Source organism: Ursus arctos, unplaced genomic scaffold (assembly GCF_023065955.2).
Source record: "Ursus arctos isolate Adak ecotype North America unplaced genomic scaffold, UrsArc2.0 scaffold_1, whole genome shotgun sequence".
Taxonomy (NCBI): domain Eukaryota; kingdom Metazoa; phylum Chordata; class Mammalia; order Carnivora; family Ursidae; genus Ursus; species Ursus arctos.
The window spans coordinates 93,405,161-93,425,558 of record NW_026622763.1 but is presented as its reverse complement, the minus strand read 5'-3'; the positions used below and the strand labels follow the sequence as shown (position 1 = coordinate 93,425,558).

The following is a 20,398-nucleotide window of genomic DNA, read 5'->3' as shown; positions in this document are numbered from 1 at the left end:
GGGGAATAGTGGCTGCAGGGAACATATGGCCGATAAAGCCTGAAATACTGACTCTCCATCAGTCCTTCACAGAGAAAATTCTGTTGAATCCTGCTGTTACCGATTCGTAGGTTAAGGATTATGGTGCTTGGCTTTTGGTTCTGGGAGCAGAGCTATTATTCTCTGTGTCACTAAATTATATTTAAAATGTGAAGGGCATTCTAAACATGGGAAATTTAAAAGAGTTTAACATTCTAGCCCTATTCTTGGAGCCAGAGAGGGATTTTAACATGGGAATTCCAAGGAAGTGAAAAAAAAAATGTAAAGGAAGGACATTTTTTTCCTCCTTACATACACTTCAGCATTTGATTGATTTCTATTTAAAAATGTCTTGATTTTGGGGGCGCCTGGGTGGCACAGTGGTTAAGCGTCTGCCTTCGGCTCAGGGCGTGATCCCAGTGTTCTGGGATCAAGCCCCACATCAGGCTCTTCCGCTATGAGCCTGCTTCTTCCTCTCCCACTCCCCCTGCTTGTGTTCCCTCTCTCGCTGGCTGTCTCTATCTCTGTCAAATAAATAAATAAAATCTTTAAAAAAAAAAAAAAGTCTTGATTTTGATGATAAAAATAAAATGTAAATGTAAAGGAAAAGTGGGTTCTACAAAGGCTATAATAAGAAAAATACCAGCCTCCCTTTGAAAATGTGAAAATTAACTTTTCTTCAGATCCGAAGTTTTCCACAGCTTCAAACCCGAATAGACCATCACCTGGAACCAAGATGGGGAAAGAAAGTCATAACCAGTCCTAAATTATCAAAACTTTGATTGACGGAGCTCACATTTTTTTTTCATTTTATTTATTTATTTTTAAGATTTTGGATTTTTTTGTATTTATTTGACAGAAGACAGAGAGAGGGAGAGAGAGTGCATATGGGGGGGCAGGGACAGAGAGAGATGGAGAAGCAGCCTCCCCAAGGAGCAGGGAGCCCAATGCAGGGCTCGATCCTGGGACACTGGGATCATGACCTGACCTGAAGGCAGATGCTTCACAGACTGAGCCACCCAGGTGCCCCTTTAAGATTTTATTTTTAAGGAGTCTCTACACCCAACACGGGGCTCTAACTTACAAGCCTGGGATCAGGAGTCAGACTCTACCAACTGAGCCAGCCAAGCGCCCCATGGAGCCCACATTTTACTCTCCCAGCCACACTGGCTGGTAAGGGAGCTAAAGAATGATGAGACTGGGCAGAGAGCCTGCTCTGCGCCTCCGGTGCCCCCCATATTTAGCTTCCTTTATTCTTTTCTCCCCTCCCCCACGATTTCCTGCCCTCTGCTGCTTTGCTTATCCAGGAAAGCGTCAAAAGGGATCAGATTTCTTTTTCCCTCCATCTTCTAAAGCAGGTGACAAATACTCAGTAAGACCTTGTTGAATAAATGGAGAGTCCACAAGTCCCTCCCAACAGGACTAACCACTAAGATAGGACATACAGCCCTACTGACTTTTTCCAAAGTGTTTTTAAATTCTAGAAAAGGGGAACTTGACTTAAACTGGGTGCATTGAGATACTCCTTTACAGGGCTTAGTGCTCATGCGTCTCTCTGGGAAGAGCTGACTATTGCAGCTTTAGCTCAGGGAAGGCTGTATTAATTCACACACTGTAGGTAGTGCGCCTCAGATGCGCTACAGGACTTTCTTAGTTTTCTGTCTAGTCATTCATTTGTCGACTCCTCAAACGTGTGTTGAGCTTGCTCTGAACGGGGAATCAGGGGAGACACTGGGAAATGGTGAAGACACAACTCTCTTACGGAGCACATAGACTGGTGATATAGACAGATGCGCAGTGTATGTCTGAATAACGAGACCCCCGCATTGCATGTTCCAGAGTAAGACAGAAAGAAAGATGACCTGAATCGCGGGACAATACCGTAAGCAGGATTGCTGCCAGTCCTGTATATGGGCTAGTAGTGAGGAGTTTTGGGAAGGACAGAATCCTGCCTCGCATATGTCCTGTAAGCTCCCTGACACTGTATGGTCAGTAGATACGATCTCAATATGGCGACTAGAAAATTTAAACAAATGGCATGGTTAACCCATTTTGTTCTAGATCTCCTATTGTAATTGGAGAAGTACTTGCGGGTGGACAGATTTCTGACGAGAAAGGCGTAATCACTTGTCAGAAATTTACTTGTTCCCAAATATCCAGATACACTACTTACGTAAACAGAAGACAGGATAATTGGAGAGTTAAGTTTTTCCTTCCTGGATGCCTTGTATTTACTGAGAGAGCCCAGGTTATGCAGAACACTGTTTTCTTTTCCTGATAGCCGTTTCTATAGGAAATGGTTTTAAGGTGCTGCTATTAATATTTAAGTATGACTGCTGGGTCTGGCTGGACTTCTCCTTGTCTGGAGAATACTGTCTTTTCTGAGGAAAAGATGGCCCCTTTTTATAAATGGAAATATACTGTCATCTTTTAATTGACACGAGTTTAAAAAAAAAAAAAGAAGAAGAAAGAAAACCACGGTCCCGTAAACAAAATACAACCGCCATAATGATTCTAATTTATAAAGCATGAGCTCTTTCCCAGGCCTTGGCAGAATGCCGTTATAATCATACTGGGTGGGCATTTTTACCTCTGCCCCCACCCCCAAAACCCACAAGACAAAACTCTGCCCTTGTCCAGTTTTGAAGCCCATATAATATCACTCCTGCGGCAGCAACACACAAAACACGTGCAGTGCAATTCACCAGACCGCTCACGGAGGCATCACTGGATCTGAACTTGCCTCGTCCTGTTCTCTGTCTTCCCTTTAGCATCGACCCCAGGGTCCTCTCGAAGAATCACTGCCCGAAGGAAGAAGGCTCTTCCAGGTTACCCCTTGTTTTGGTCCAGCCTTCCATTTTGAAATCCTGCAGCATCTTTTTTTTTTTTTTTCCATGGGGCAGTGTTCTATCTCTGGAGTCCTGTGACCATTTCCTTTTCTGCTCCATTTCTTCCCTGTTTAGACACTGCTGTGCCCCGTCCTACATACTAATTACTGACTTTCTGCTTCTGCATTGCTTGATTCATTGTGTCACATTTTCCCATGTGAAAGTGGACCAGGAACCTTGGCAAGGAGGTTAATGGATTTAAGAGTCACTCGTATTTAACCCTGGAAGTCACAGCAAAATAAGAACCAGTGGCTGACGCATTTTATAAACCAGGCTGTGGTCAGCTTTAGCGGCAGATGACTAATGAATTTCACCGTGGTGGCGAGCATCACTAGAATTTGAGCAGAACTGAAAATACACCTTCCCTTTTTCCTACCTTTATGTCGCAAACTTTGGCTGAAACTATGGATTTGGTTGCTATATACCTTTAATGGGGCTCCCGTAAGGGAGTGGAAATGACCCCAGAGTGGGAGTTAGTACGTTTGGATCTTAGTCCGATTTTGTCACTAATTAAATTGCATGAAATTTCAGTATTAGCAGATCCACTTACTAGATCTCAATTCCCTCATCTTTAAAATGAGCTTATTGGACCAAATGATCTTTAACATCCTGTCTGGCTCTAGGACACTGTGATTTTTAAATAACTGTGTTCGTTTAGTCAGAAACCATTTATTTATCTTTATTATAGTCCAGTCAGTGAGCTAAGGACCATAGCTATAAATTTGAAATCTAAACAAGAAAGAAATCTGCATTTTCTTCCTGCAGACTTCTGTGGGGGGTAATCTTACTTTGAAACACACATTTTACAGCCCTGGATGGGGAGCAGATCTCAAAACTAAGAGAGATTGTTGGTAATTAGTCTCAAGGGGAGATTGGGAGTTCCTGCCAGCTTTGTGACAGTCTTCAAGTAAGCTCTGTGAAGAGAAATGGAGGGTGGATTACCCTTTTTCAGCATTACCACCAAAATCCTTTCACCATTCATCAGTGTGAGCGAAGTCATAAATATTGAGTATGACTCCTGATTAATAGGTTACCTCTTTCAATTCCCTCTCAATGGCTACTTTGGAACAGCACATTCCATTATGGTTGACCAGCTAAAGCTTCTTCCCAGTTCCTACAGGCCTCCAGTTCACTTCCTTTTCCTAACGAACACAAAACATTTCCCTCAAAGCAGTCCATTGCAGGTAAATTAAAAATCGAATAGATACAGTGAGCAAGAAACCTCAGATTTTCATTAACACTCACTCTGGTTCTTTTCTTGAAAGACCCACAAGGGAAAGAGGAAAGAAAAGAGAGGGCTTTCCATGTGTTCCGTTGAGTAGGTATTTTTCATGAGAGTGTGGCAAGTGTCTTTACAACCTTTGGCGGTGGCTCAGACCAGGAGCATTCCCTCCCGTCTCCCATCCTGATTCTTCTCCTTGAAGGCATGACAACTTCTTGGCATGTGAAGATGAAGCAACAGCAAGAAGCAGGAGGGTTCGGCATGGCTCTCTGGGGTTTTTTGTTTTGTTTTGTTCTGTTTTTTAAACTATCTTTAAAACCAACCACTATGTTGTTTGCAGTCAATTGTTCTGTGTCAAAACATCCACCAGCATCATTCGTGTTTCATAAACTCTTTGATGTCAGTGGGAATGAGTATGCTTCAAAGGGCCCGGTGCAGCCTTGGGTCGCGGAAGGGCAGGTCGCGGGGTCTGGGAGCCTTTGCGCAATCTCTGCCTCAAGTTGGGATCTCCCAGTGACTGTACCTTTGACATCTCTGCAACCAGGTCACACCAGTTCCTAAAAATTACCTATAAAAAGCTGAACTCTCAACTGCTGTGTTGAACCGAAGAGGCATAGCAATACAATTCAATTAATTTGATTCCAGCTTGAGGACATGCTGTAGCTTCAAAAGTGGTACCTAACTATTACTTTACCCCAGGCCCACCGTGGCCCTGGGAACTAGAATCACATTCATATGCCTGTTTTCAGATGATGAGATAAAAACTAGATAAGTTCTGGTATTTTCCTGCTGCTTCAAAGAGAAGCCTGCACTCGAAGCCCATTTGATGTCGAAATGCACGACGTCTCCGAGTGGCAGTCAGCACTGCTGCTGTTTGCACAGGATTGAGAATGACATACAGGCAGCCGTCTTTCATGTGGTTCTTTGAAAAGATCTGTTTTTGCTGGCTTGATTTGCTTTTGGCTTTCTTTGCTACATGGGCCCACCTTACTGCAGAGAATAATATAAACTCTGAGCGATTCCAAAAGGATAGCTTAAGTTCTTGGGGTGATAATGTGTGTGTCTTTTTTTCTTTTTTCTTTTTCTAGGCCCACCATCTGCTCCCCTCAACTTGATCTCGAATGTCAATGAGACTTCGGTGAACTTGGAATGGAGCAGTCCCCAGAACACAGGTGGCCGCCAGGATATTTCCTACAATGTGGTGTGCAAGAAATGTGGAGCTGGTGATTTCAGCAAGTGCCGACCCTGTGGAAGTGGGGTCCACTATACGCCACAGCAGAATGGCCTGAAGACAACCAAAGTTTCCATCACTGACCTCCTGGCTCACACCAATTACACATTTGAAATCTGGGCGGTGAATGGAGTGTCCAAGTATAACCCCAGCCCGGACCAGTCAGTGTCCGTCACTGTGACAACCAACCAAGCAGGTAGGAATCAGACCTCCTTTGTTGTACAATACGAATCTAGAGAGAGAAAGGGCTTCTCTGTTGGTATCCATGAATGATATTAAAGTTCTACAATCGAAGTAGAACCACATGGATCTAATTATAAACCCGTGTGCTGCTTTGTAATACAAAAGATACTTAGGAGAATGTTCATTCGTTCAGTAAATATTTTTTTGGGCACCAACTGCATAGCATGACCTATACTAAGTGGTGGTGATTCAGTGAGATGGAAGACAGTATCTGATTGGAAGGGGATGACAGTTTAGTGAGCTGGGTCACTCCATGTTGGACTTTTCTTGTAAGGGATTCGTATCAGCCATTTTAATCACAAGGTCCATGGTTAGACATCAGAGCATTTAAAAGATTATTTTGGATTGTAAAATTGATTTTTACCAATGCAGAGTGCTGTATCGGCATTTGCTGCCCTTTCCAACCAAAGCATCAGTGGCTATCTTTTGATCTTGTTTGGTATTTTAGAATTTAAAAAATGTATAAAGACCTCTACTAGAATCATCATGGAAATCTGTGAACAGTGAATAGTTTAATGGGCGTTCTGTGCGGTTTGACAATATTTTCCTGAAAACAAGTACTGGTTTTGCAGCCACTTTCATAGTTGAATCCATAATTGACATGTGGGGGAGGAGAGTTAATTTACCCCATTTCCGGCATCGCTTTCCTGTTCTAATTCCGTAGACGTGAAAACCTCTGTTCAAGAGAGTTTCTGCTGAGTTAGTTGCAGAACTGTTAACAAAGTCTTGGGTATCAGATATTTCAAAGTGCAAATCACAGTCTGCATTTCTAGGCTCCCGCTCCTGACCCCCTCATTCCGGGTGCTCCCCTGAAAACGTTTCCACACTTTCTCGAGCTTTTTTTCCTTCCTGAATCTCTGCCTCACATTGCTGGCTCCCTGTTATTTATTTCTGGCGAGTTCAAGGGGAGTAGGAGAAAAGCACTGTGGTTTACTCGTTCATGAGGCTCTTCAGAACAACACACTTCGCTGGAAAAGGATTATAAATTGCCCTCAGCCTTGTCCCCTCTTACTGCACTTCTCTCTTAAATGAATGTTTCAGTAAGTGCACTCCATAGTTAAATATATCCGTATTAATTGATCCTATAGTGAAAAGTATTCCAGTGTCCCAATGCAAAGTCATTATTTTTCTGCTTTGCCCTGAACTCTCTAGAATAAATACAAAGTTACAACACAGGCAAGATTTTAAGCGGGAGCTAGGATGGCAAATGTGACTGGAGGGCAGCTTCAACTCCACAAATACGACCAGTCTTTTAAAATACGCGGTGTGAACAGATCATCTGGTTATGCTTTTGTCTTTTATTTCTGCGCTTAATAGGCGGTAAGCACTGTTCGTGGTAATCGGTTTCAGTTTTCTACAAAGACTAGTGTGATTTAGGAGGTTCTGATAGCATCACAAGTACTCTGACTTTGCCAGCTTTTTCGTAGTTCTTTTTTGGAAATATTGCCCATAGATCTTGGGAGACATATTGGTGCTACTGGTGTCTCTGAGTTAGACGGAGCCAACCTCTCTGCACCCACTGGGGGAATCTGGTTTATGATTCGGTCAATATTCTTACGTCCAGCCTGATGTACTTATCCTCAAACACATCACTACTTCGTGTTCTTAACTGATTTAAAAGTAGGAAGGGACCTTTTGAGGCTGTACAAGGTGAAGTCATTCTCCTTGGCAGAGAATAGCCTCTGAGAGACGTGCTGAGGACAGGCTTGGCTCCCCCAGATTTGGGCGGGGGAGGGAGAGAATGGCTGTGACTCTCTTTATACGTAAGAAATAGAGCCAAGGGATTATGTCAGTTTCTACCAGGCCAGAAGGCCCAAGGAGCACAAAGAACACAGGCTAAAAAATCTTCCAAAGGAAGAAAATGTGCAAAAACATGATGAGAGAGGCAGGAAAAAAGTCCCAAGTTTTATTAAAAAATGTAGGTGCAATTCTTTGAGATCTAACGGAAAGGTGGACGGGGAATTCCTCTGACGCAATGAGGTTTTCTCTGCCATGGCGAGCGCCCTGCTAGGAGGTTTGCTGAACAGGACAAAATTCCAGCTCCCTGTTTTAATTTTCATGAAGGGTAATGCTGGGAAGCTGTTCAAAATTAAAAATAAGTCTTTCAATAAGGAGACCTCCGATGTGGCCAGCCAGAAAGCTTTCGCTTCGCAGAGAGCTGTATATGTGCGTAACACTGCCTCATTACCCTACTACGACTTGGAGTTCCCTAATTCAGTATCAGCGGAATAGTTCATCTGTGATGAACAGCCCTTTCTTCATGGTAGGGCAAATTAATAACATAGGCCCAAATTCTGGGTGAATGTAGCAACGATAAACTCTGCCAAAGCTCCCCTAAGCATATTTACATACACACAATTATATTCTAATTGAAGTCGTTCCTATCATTTCATTAAACTAAATTCCTTAGGGACTTCGGTAGACAGCGATGGCTCACTCTCTGGAAGGAAGACGTAGCATAAATGGTGGTTAACATTACCACCTGAGAGCCACGGTTTCATGGCTCCCTGTTTTTTTTTGTTGTTGTTGTTGTTGTTTGGGTTTCTTTTTTGTTTTGTTTTTTGTTTTAGATTTTATTTATTTATTTGACAGAGAGACAGCCAGCGAGAGAGGGAACACAAGCAGGGAGTGGAGTGGGAGAGGAAGAAGCAGGCTTCCAGCGGAGGAGCCTGATGCGGGGCTCGATCCCAGAACGCTGGGATCATGCCCTGAGCTGAAAGCAGACGCTTAATGACTGAGCCACCCAGGCGCCCCCCATGGCTCTCTGGTTTTGCCCTGTTTTCACAGGGTTCTTTCTGTCATCAGTAACTTATTTAACAAACAGACACAAACCCTCCTGGGATACCTGGTTTTATCACCACCACCTCTGAGACTCCCACGGCTGGACAGGTTCGTGAAGGTGACTTGACTCACCCAAGCTAATGTCTGGGCCAGTACCTGAAACTAGGGAGCACCCTCCTCCCCGCTCCCAAAAGGACAAAGTTGCTTTCTTTTACACTGATTGGATAATTAGTAGCATCCCCGCATCCAGCTTGGCATGCGCCTCATTGGTGAAACCAGACTTTGAGTATCTGGGCACGGAAATGGACATTTGACGAGGCTTTGATCATTTAGTTCTGGAATGTGGTGTGAATGGGCCGGTGTTCTCACATGGTTATTTAAACCATTCTAACCCAAATCTTATTGTTAAGGTCTTAAGAGGTAAATAACATGCTTTTCCTCCCCCTCCGAGTTCAAACCCAATTGACACTGGAGCCAAGACAAAGGGAACTCAGGATGTCAGCTTTATTGCTGGCCATCTGATTGAAGGATGGGAGCTTTATTTCTGTGGCCAAAAGGGCTGGCTCTAATGACACTTGCCCGGTGTCACCCAGATTCTAGCTCAGCTGGCTGACTGCAGGCTCCCTGCAAGGATAAAGCCTGTGCTACCAAAGTTGTCCATTCTGGACAGGTTGGCAGGTGTGGGGGCAGAGAGGGCATAGGACTGCTCCCACCCCCACCCCTGTGCCTCACCTCGATGCCAGGAGTGGGAAGGAGCAGCGGGAAGAGAGTGAGGGTGGGACACTCCAGAAGTCACCCTAGGAAAAGAACAGACGAGGAAAAGGCAATTCCTCCCTACCCTGTCACTTTCCTGCGTTATCTTCCAAAAGGAGCAAAGCGAGGTTCCTCAAGAAATGTTTCCCCTCCCCCATCTGACATCCTCCAGTGACTGTTGTGTTTTTCGTTCAGGAGGAGATGGTTCTGGTGTTTATGAAAAATGAATAAGCAGACTGCTGGGTGATTTGTTTTCTAAATGGCTTTTCTTTGGTTTACTTTTACTTAAGTGGACCATCTCGGGTAAATGAATACAGGATGTGTCACTGGGACAGAGAAATGCTGTCTAAATGAAACAAGGTTTTCCTGGCCAAGCAACAGAACTGTGAATAGTTTTGCTAAAAATGCTGAGATAGCAGCCAGCAGTAGATGTTAATATCACCGAGCCAGTTGCACGTTTCCCGCCCCCCGTCTTCCAGCTCTGGGCCCGAATCATACGCAAGGTTGTTTTGTTGGTTTTAAATCATTATGAACTGCCACGGGTTGTATTCCCTAATAACCCTGAGTTGCACCTGGTACAATGATTACATATGTATGTATGTACGTAAACTCTACACCCAGCACAGGGCTCAAACTCATGACCCCTAGATCAAGAGTCACATGCTCTACCAACTGAGGCAGCCAGTCGCCCCGATGATCACACTTTCGATTTTTATGTTGCGTGAGGTCATAGTCTAGATACTTGACAATGGGATGGCATCTGGTGATCTCTCTTTGGCACAGCTGCAGCATCCTAGTGACAAACATTTGTTAACACAGAGTCTGAAGTTCAGATAGATACTTGGTGGATTACATAGTCATGTGAACCTGGCTGAGCTCTACGATCTTTTCTAATTCTAAAAGTCTGTAATTCCAAGAATATAGTCATGAGCGATGAGCATGAAGAAGTAGGGCTTATTTCCATAGGATGTTAAGAAATGGGCTCTAACGGCAATGTCAAGGGTGGGGAAAATTCCAGTAAATACTCCTGCAGAGTTAGCAGAACACACCTGAATCCTGCCTCCTCTCTACGTGTCCAAACCCACACCTGCCAAGGTATGTCCTTTGAAAGGCGAAACAGTAAGCCAGCTAAATCTTGGGTATAGTTAGCTGTTCAACGTGCCTCCCCAGATATTTGTCAATGTCTGGAGATATTTTGGGTTATCTCAGCTGGGAGCACTGTTACATCTAGTGGGTGAAAGCCAGGGACGCTGCTAAACATCTTACCATGCACAGGACAGCCCTCACGACAAAGAATCATGTGGTTTGAAATGGCCATCGTGCCAAGATTGAGAAACTCTGCTCTAGTGATACGTTTGATAAACAGATTTCATGACTTCATAGAAATGCCAGCCTTCCAAGGGTTGCATCAAGATCCTGCCTTCGCTTGGTTTCACTGCTGCATGCTGGGAACAGAATGCTCCCAACACTGCTCTTAATGAAGACTGAAAGAAAATATTACATCAACGATGAAGTGACAGAACACTTCGATGGAATGCCACTGCACAGTCCATAGTACTCAATATCTGTTTGTCGATCAACACATTTATTTATAGTAAAAACAATCAGTGGACTCTTTCTCAAGTAGCGATAAATTTAATAAAACCAAAATAATGAGTACAGAAAGGAAAATAACTAAGTACAGGAGGCAGACTGTCTTTTATTACTCAACTGGTAGGTTCCCATTCTCTCTTTCTCTGTCATCTTTTAATTAGACATATTATGTTATTTGAGTAGGATAATGGAGAACAGTGGGAATTCTCATCCCCACTGGGTATAATTGCTACCTGTCTTGTACTTGGTAAGAGGAAAGCTTCAGGGAGACGGTGGGAGAAAGGGAAACATCTTAGAGCAGTTGAGTTAGGCAATGTGCTCTGGGCATGGTGGCACCGGATTTTGTGGGGTGTAAAGCTTAGGCAATTTTTGTGTGATTTCAAAAAAAATCCTACAAAGTTATAAATATCAGATGAGGGAAAGAGCTTCAGAAAGGGCCTGTGCTAACTTCTTTAGCTTCAGTGTGTATAATTCTGCCTCTGATGAGACTGAAGTGAATGCCGTTGTCAGGTAACAGGGCTGTCGTGTAATTGTATACCTAGGGGTGGAAAGGAACAGGAAGGAGGGAGGGATGTCTGGAGGTCCGGTTTGGCCTGGTGTGAAAGGCCTTGAAGAGCAAGGTCATCCTGGAGTGGTCTGAACCACAGCTGAGTGTGACAGGCAGCCCCACAGTGGCCTCAAGTGTGGTTCGTGATCAGATTAACAGGCAGAAAGCACAGTCCTGGTCATTTTGAGAATGGTCGTAGAATAGGAACCCAAATAAGATGGGGCCGCATCTGAAGCTTGAAAAGGAAGGGGAGCAAGGGGGGAAGCTCTGTTGATACTTCTAAAGCACGAATACCTGACTTCTGAGTGCCCTGGGGCAGAGGTTGGCAAACTGTAACCCCGGGGCCAAATCTTGATCCTCTACCAGGTGGGGTACCACCCACTAGAAATGGTTTCTCTATTTCACAAGGGTTGACAGTAACCCAGAGAAGAATAACATTTTGCGCCATTTGGAAATTCTAGAAAACTCAATTTTCCGTGTCCGTGGAGAAGTTCCACAGGGACGCAGCCCCACTCTGTCGTCGGTGTGTGATCTGAGAGTGCTTCCACGGGACAGCAGCAGAGTGGAGCAGCTCAGGGCGTGAACGTCCTGCACAGCAAACATAGTCACCACCTCACCCCTTGTGGAAAAGGTTTGCCGATCCCTGTTCTGGAGTACTAAATTGAGAAAGAACACGAGTCAGAAAGGAGGTTGAGAAGATGAGGTGCTGGGGTCATTTGTCAGAAACCACACTGGGGAAGATTGTGGTGGACTAACATCTTTTTTCAAAGATTTTATTTATTTGACTGAGAGAAAGAACACAAGCAGGGGGAGTAGCAGAGGGAGGAGGAGAAGCAGACTCCCCACCGAGCAGGGGAGCCTGATGTGGGGCTCCATCCCAGGACCCTGGGATCATGACCTGAGCCGAAGGCAGACGCTTAACTGACTAAGCCACCCAGGCGCCCCTCGAAACAATTTTAATATTTGGCAAGATGCCTTTTTTAGAGGTTTTGACTACCTAAACACGGTTTCAGGGAATCAAGTCGAATTTCATGCACGTCTTCGCTGCCTTGTACCGCAGATCTTTTCCCAGTGACAGGTTTAAATATAACGTGGAACGTGCTTGAGTGTTCTGATAAGGCAGCGTTCAGTTCTCTTAAAAACGTGCATTCTGAGCAGTGTTGTAGGCTGGCTGGATGCTGGCAGCAATTTTCTCCTTAAATAATCGTAGGCACTGCTCTTTGACATTGTCCCCTCACTGAGATGATTTCTCGTTTGCCTTTCATCTCAAGTAAATATGTTGTATTTTTCTTACTCCTAAGAAAGTTAAAGGAAAGACACACAATGAAACTACTTCAATGTAAGTCGGATATCTTTCTAAAGACACATTTTAAAATTCTTTAAACAAATTGTAGGGCGATTGTGTCCAGAGATTTTGGTGGGAAGTTGTTCTCGCATCCCTAGTGGTTGGTATGTGATCATGAGTAGCTGTCAGTGGAAGCTGGTTGGAGAGTCCTTTCTGTGCCTGAGTAATTACAGACCCAGACAAGCACACAATGGGCTTCAGAGAAGCCAGGCGGCGATTTTCTCATTAACAGCCCAATCCAGCTATGGGCTCCTGGTTTAGTTCATAATGCCTAGGAAATATACATTTGAAAACATGGAGTATATTTTTTTTGAAAAAGGGAATAGTCTCTTGATTCTAACATTATCCATAAAATAATTTCATGTCTATTGAATATTGTTGCCACCTCTGTAATTATTAAGCATACTCACTAATTATGATCATAATTAAGAAAATAAACTGGGAGATGTACAGTAGTACACAGCCTCTTGTTTGTGGCACTGGGATCTATGAATTTGTATTCAGTATGGGTGCTTCAAGTCCTAGGGAGGAGAAAAAAATTGAAGAACCTACTAAATTATCCAGCTTCAAGGCCGACTGAGTAGCATAGATAAATAGTGTGTGTATAGGGCGTATTAGTAATTATTATATATAGATAAAAATTCCTTCTCATTTTTAAAAAGATGTTAATACGATTGACCCTCAAACAATGCAGGGGTTAAGGGCACCTACCCTATACTGTCAAAAATCCACGTATAACTTTTGATTCCCCAAAACTTAACTACTGATAGCCTACTGTTGTTGACCAGAAGCCTCACTGATAACATGAACAATCGACGAACACATATTTTATATGTTATGAATATTATATACTGTATTCTTAAAGTAAGCTACAGAAAAGCAAGTATTATTAAGGGATTCTTGAGGAAGAGAAGATGTATTTACAGGACAGTATTGTATTGGAAAAAATCCATGCATAAGTGAACCTGTCCAGTTCAAACCCATGCTGTTCGATAGTCAACTGTTTTTCTGTCTAAGAGAATCAAAGTTCATTTGCACCCAAGACTGAGGACACTGGTTTCCACTCCTATCCCTTCACTCTTACATAAATGTACATATCATGTACACTTTTTTTTTTTTTGGTGAGAAGGGTAATTAATTCACCAGCTTTCACTCCCAAACACTTGACAGTCTATTTCTGATTCATTTTTCATTTCTCAGTGCTGTGCTCGTTACTTCGGACACTAACACTGAGTCTGCACCCTCTGGAGAAGCCATCAAGAGATTTGAGAAGTGCCTGGCTGAGATGAGACATGAACAGTGCAAGACTAGCGAAAGTTTTAGACGGGCTTCTACCTTGATTCGTTATCAGTCCAACTGGCTAAATCAATGACTACCTCCTTCGAGGAGCCAGGAGAGGCTCTGGAAGTCGTTTGCACTGAGCATTAATAAAAAGATCCAGAGAAACTTTATCAAACCTCCCATTAACCTCCTACTAATGTCTTTAGAGAGTTCTTTCCCTTTAAACACCAGGAAAACCAAGAGCCGTGCTGCAGGACTAATCCTGCATTGAGAGATCTTAAATCTACAGGGACTCATTAAAGTGCGTGTCCACGTCATGCCCAATGTACAGAGCCTTCTCTGCACGCCAGCGTCTGCGTGCTGTTTCCATGTGGGTATACAGTAAGAGAGCATTCCATATGTTGTCTTCAGGTAAAGACTTGGGAGGATTTTTTTTTTTTTTTTTTTTTAGTTTTTACATTTTAATCTGTTAAGATAAGCAAGCCTAAGCTCTATCCATCAGTATTAAAAACAGCTCTTTTAATGTCTTAACCCCCAGCAACCACCTTTTGCCAACCCCCCGCCCCCAACAAAGGCATACTTTTTCCTCCTTTGGCTGTGTCAGAAAAATGAAAAAGATTCCATAGGCTTCCCTAGAACTACAATAACAGAAAAGAAAGGTGGTGCCAGACATCAGTGTGGTCGCCTGCCTGGTGAACACCATGGCTTCATTGGAGAACGTCACTCATGATTTGGTCTCACATGGGAAGGTGGGTACCCGGAGTACGGTGGGAATTTGGCTGAACAGTCGGCAAAATGGCTGTCAATTCAGGCACAGTGCTGAAGAAACAAATGTTAATTAAATTCCTTCTTCTTCTATTCTGATTAATTGGTCAGCTTGTTCTAAAGGGGCTCTTTGTGGCTCTCCTGAACCATCTTTTTTTTTAAATTAAATTTAATTTTATCTTACCTGATTTTATTTTGTGTTATGTTATTTTATTTTATGACAAAGCAAAGGGTTACTTACCAAAACATAATCCATCTAGAAGATCTTATGGGTAAAATGACAGTGATTTGAAATATTTGTCCTATTTTGTGATCACTCTTGCAAGGAGAGGGAGAGCGAAGAAGGGAAGAGTGGGCCTCCTTTTTGCCTGGCACCTTCCATTGAGAACCTTTGTCTATGAATTTCTCAGGCAGTTTGGTCCTCACTGTCAAAAAGACCATTTTAATGAAGATTCTGGGGCAGATGATTTTTAAGAAAATCCTTATCTCGGGACCTTTTGACGGTGACACAAACAAGACAAATAGTAGCTGCAGCTTCTCAGTGGGTATTAACTAGGGACCTGCCACCAACAGGTTCAGTGCATGTAAGGAGATCCATCCATTAGCACGAACACTGAGAGGGGCAAGCTCACGATGGCTCCCTGGAGAGGTGGCGGTTCTCTAGATAAGGTACTGCAAGCTGGAAATCTGCCTCTTGAATCAACCCTAATTTTTTTTTTCTTTTTTTAGCAAAACAAGTATGTATTTTGAGCATAGAAAGTGTAAAGATGGGCAAGAGCACAGCTTACTCCGTGTTCCTTTATCAAAGCCACGGACACGCATAGAGACGGGCCAGGGATTTTGAATATGCAACTAAGCTTCATCAAGTGTTCCTTCCACTTTCCAAGATACTCAAAGACTTTTTTTTTAATCTGAAAATTTTAGATGATCTTACGAGTTGTCGGTGTAGCCCTTGTTTGCACTGAAACCCACTGAATCCTACAAGGCTCTAGGAGAGTGTGATTTAGGAATCTTTCTAGGAGGTTGCTTTGGGAGGCTTGGGAATTCTTGAAGCTAAAGTCATCTTGTTTCTCCCCATTTTAAAATAGGGGCATGGTTATCATTACAGTATATAGTCGGGGCTCTTGTTGCTTTGTTTTCCACTGCAAGCAGAGAGTACAAATATGGCAGGATATCAGCCTATGAAAATTAGTGTCTTATAATCAGAGCACAGGTCATAGGACTTAAAAAGCATAAATTGTGTTCACTGTCCTCATTGCAGACACCCGTGCTGAGTAGTCATCTAATTCAGGTGTGGCTCTAAGAGACTGGTGATATATTTAAGGAATCTTTGTGTAATATCAAAGGGTATTGTCTGGGGAAGAGTGGTAGATGAGAAGCCCTTTAAATCTTCCTGTCAACTCTTCAAGAGTATAACCTTCATTGCATGTGAGCTTTGGATGATGGCTTTTTCACTTTCCCTCCAGTTTTTCTTCTCTTCATATTTCAGAACACACACGAAATACTCCCATTAACTGCCTGTAGTGTGCGGGAGCCCCGCTCCGATGTCTTTCTTGGAGACCATGCTGTGGGACTATTTCTAGGCAATGTGTTTTTCGATTGAGGTCCTTCCCGGTATTTACAGATTGACTTCTGGGCGGAGCCAGGAGTACTGCATTTCACATTTCAGCAGGTTGTGTTAAAAGAGGGGCCCCAGTGAGATGCTGTGAACCTCCTAGTTGAAAAAGAGAAGAAAAAAGAAAAGAAAAGAAAAAAGAAAATTCAAGTCCTAAAACAATTACAGATTTCCCAGATTTTGTTATTCTTTATGCGTACAAAAGTTATCTTGGATCTTCAAACACAGATCCAGTTGGAGACATCTATTGGCCTTAATAACATTTTAAAATTTAATAGCTCGGTTGTTTCAGCTTCAGACTTATAATGCCTGTAGGAGTTTAAACTATCTGGCACATACATTTCGTTTCTGGCTGATACCCCAATATTAAAAACAAATTAATTCTATCATTGCAAATTCCCAAGCTTAAAATTCCTTCTCATAAATTATGCTCCTTTCTCTAACCTCGATCATAGCTTTTATGACAATTGACAAAAAGATAGAGTTTCAGATATGAGGGCTTCAAGACTATCATTTCATGGCCACATTTTTGAGAGCATAGCATGTGGTGACCATTTGTATATGAAGCATTTGCAAAAAGTGCTGGTTGTAATTTAACCCAAAGGTCTCCATCACTTCTCTCCACTTAACAGTCACTCTGTGCTTGTCTTTGTAGCAAGCAAGAAACTGGGAGGGAAAGATTTGACTCCAAGTAAAACGAAGGCTTCCTTAGGTATTACTGAAAAATCAGCTCCTCAGCGTTTGTTCTATGGCTCATACATATTGCCCCTTGAATATTTGATTTCCCTGTGTTCAGAACTTTCCCAAATTTCCATGTAGTGAAACCAACTGGGAATACGAGGGAGAGTCTCAGCATTGGTCTTCTTCCTGTTTCTGTCTGTCTCTCCCCCCCACCCCTTCAACCTGCAGCACTCTACTTTACCATCTATGGCCATCATTTCTCAGCATAGCCATTGTTCTTTAAGCCAAGCAACGTTTGGACTTGGAAACATTCCAGCTAGCATAGAACACATAGATTTGCAACCAAAATTGTATTGAAATGTACCCTCTGCTTGTCTGTCTTATCCTGTCAGTGATAATCTGTAGCCTATAATTTCATGCTCCTCTTTATTCTTTGTCTGATATTTTTCATTTCTGTGTTTTTTTTCCATTCTGTCCACGTGTTTTCAAATGCAATAAAGAGAAAGTTGAGTTATTAAAAAGGAGTTTCAGATTTAAAAATAACAATGGGTGATAAAATTGCTTATCACTTAAGGAGCTAATATCCTCAATTTCTGGTCACCATAACTTTATTTTTTTTTTTTTAGCAGCTTCTGTGGTCTTTTTAAATGACAATTAGGAAAAATAGGTATCCTATTGCAATTGTATATGTGATGGGGAATTGGATGGCTCAGGAGATGACTAATGGGACTCTAGACCTTTCTGTCTTTAGGTCACCTCCTTGAATCTGGACTATATCATAAGTGGTCCAAGGCCTGGCCATCTGGCAGCCATTGAGTGGCTATGGTAATGAAATTGGTCTCAGTCCAGGTCTTAGTCGACAGGTGTTCACATCATAAGTGACACTAATTGACTTCCTACTCTTTCAATTTGGAAGACGGTGGACTGTCACTGAGACAGTGACGGGGAAGGAGTTAGTCATGATATATTCAGACTCCATCGAAAGCCAAGGAATTCAGCGCCTTGAGCTGGCACCAGCCTGGCACCTTGCAGATACTGTACTAGCCTCTTACTGGTTCCATTAGCTTGGGAAATAAAAAATAGCAATCTGATTTCAAAAGATTTCCAATAACTCAGAATGGTTAATGCTGCTTTTCTGTAGTATTTTAATAGGATCCTCCTTGTGTTGAGACTTTCTCTTCATCTTGTGTTATGGTGATTAGATGCCTCCTATGAAGAGTATATGGAAGGAAGGAAAAAAGAAAATTGGATTCTGGGCCTCCGTGATAATATCAGTCAGGCTGTCTGCTTTTATTTTTTAATTTTTTCTTTGTTTGGGGGTTCATGACCCGGGCACCCATTCATAACAGATGCTGTGGGCGGTCTGCTCTTTGATGGAGAATTTGATGTCCCTCTTCAATGCTCTTGTGAAATGAAGACGAATGTGAAGAAATAACTCTGAGACCTTTTTATTAACCTAAATTTCGGTGCACAGAATTCCGAGGCTTCATCCAGCGCGCACTCTTTCCATTTTTCCAGGTGTCCAAACCCAGAATAAGCTCCCATTTATTCACTCTCACTTGGGGCCATGACTTGAGGGGATAATGTGGCCTGACTTGGAGGCCAAGTATCATTAGTATCATTAGTAGCACTAGTATTAGTATTTGTGATGCTAATTAGTACTAGTAGTACTACTAGTAGTAATATTTTGCTCCCTAAAGTTTCCCAGGTTTATCTAATGGCTTTTTTTTTTTTTAACTACGCAGATGATCTGGATGTCCCTGTAGCAAGTGGCAAAGCCACACTCCTGAATTAGTTATCACACTTAAAAAGTCCAGATGACAACAGTCACAGTGGATATATTTATTGACACAGACAGGCTCTTTTAGCAGAATGATCAACATCTTACCTCCTTCTGAAAGGCTTTTCCAGGGGGTGTAGGAAATCGTCAAGCATCTGATATAAAGTAATGAACAAGGCTTTTTATCGGTCAGTTTCTGGAACAGGCTGTTAAGCATTTCTGCCTGTAAACGTAGAAACGTAGAGTGTGGGAAGTAAAAGGCAAGCGCAGAGATTTACTAGGTACATCTATCTTCCTGGCTTTTAGAGTCTTTGTGATTAATTCATCTTTAATAGGGGACTGATCTAGATGCTTCGGATGTCAAAAAGCTAAATGTTATAGCATTGTCTCCTTGGTTCCAAACACAGCAGGACGATTAGCAGCTGTCTGAGTAACAAAGAGAACCTGAAGCCCACAGCACGGCTTTTATTTTCCAGATTTGGAATGCCTCAAGCTCTCCAGTGGAGCTGACAGCTAAAGGAATAGAAGCCTCGATTCACAGCAGCTAATCCGTTTCCACTCCCTATGCTGTATTTCTGCTCAGCAGAGGAGAACCTTTCCTTGATACCATCCTCCGAATCCCACAATAATTTTGGTAGGCATCGGCGGTCATGGAGGGGCTCACTTGGCCCAAGGCGCGTCATCCTCTCCGATCAAGATGCATATAAAATAATTTCAGCCAAGAGTTTATCCTAGATACTTTTTGACCTATGGAGGTGCAATGGAAAGGCTCATCTTCCTAGAGGCATTCAGAGAAGAAAAAAAATTAGCCAATTTATTTATTCTTGCTAACTTTGCCCATTTAAAACGGTTGTCTTTCTCAGGCAAATTCTTATAAATTGCCTTCCAGTCGAAAGACTTGTTTTCCTATTTGCCTCAAACTGGCATTCTTACTTACCAGGAAATACACCCTGAATCCTGCAATGTTTCTGTTGGCAAATATTGGGCTACCCTTGCTTGGAACCTGCCAATCAGTTTCTTAGGAAGCAAATAGAAAGTAAAACAAGCAGCTGTCAGATGAAACAGAAGACATCCTATATCAGAGACACTTGGTGCCCAAAGTCATCCGCAGTTACTTCTGGGGGACATGAGCCTCGGTTCCAAGTCTGAGCTGTCACTCACTTGTAATTCTATAACTAACGGTACAGCTATACATATGTAGTAATGCTAATTTAAGGTAGTAGTTTTTAAAAAGTAAAACAAGCATTTAAGTAATATATTTTCTTTACTGCAGAGAGCAGGGATTGCTATATGGCTCAGATATGAAACAGAGCAGTTAAATAGTTACAAAAGTCCTAATTTGCAAAAGCTTGGATCTTTCATGACACCTTTAGACCTTTACTCAGAGGGTTAACTAAAAATTTTGGATGGGTCTTTCTAATACTACTTTTCCTATTCCATCCTTAATACCCTTAGTTAACATTTTTCTTTGACTTTTAGCCTTTTGATTATGAAATATACACAGAAAAGTGGATACGCCACAAATGTACAGTGAATTATCTCAAAGCAAACACCTGTGTAACCATAAACCAGAGCAAAGAGTAGAACATCACCGATCTTCCAGAAGCTTGCCCTATACCCCCTACCCCTTCCCTAACTTCAAATACTATCATTTT

At 42.5% G+C, this 20,398-nt stretch overlaps 1 protein-coding gene across 2 annotated transcripts in view; it reads left to right on the top strand.

Moving 5' to 3' along the window:
• Window positions 1-20,398, top strand: part of EPHA4 (EPH receptor A4) — a 140,096-nt gene that overhangs the window by 76,880 nt on the left and 42,818 nt on the right. For both annotated transcript variants that reach the window (XM_057305094.1, XM_026491841.3), the window contains exon 5: window positions 5,217-5,555. In XM_057305094.1, coding sequence (XP_057161077.1) covers window positions 5,217-5,555 — 339 coding nt within the window. The remainder of the gene's footprint in view (window positions 1-5,216; window positions 5,556-20,398) is intronic.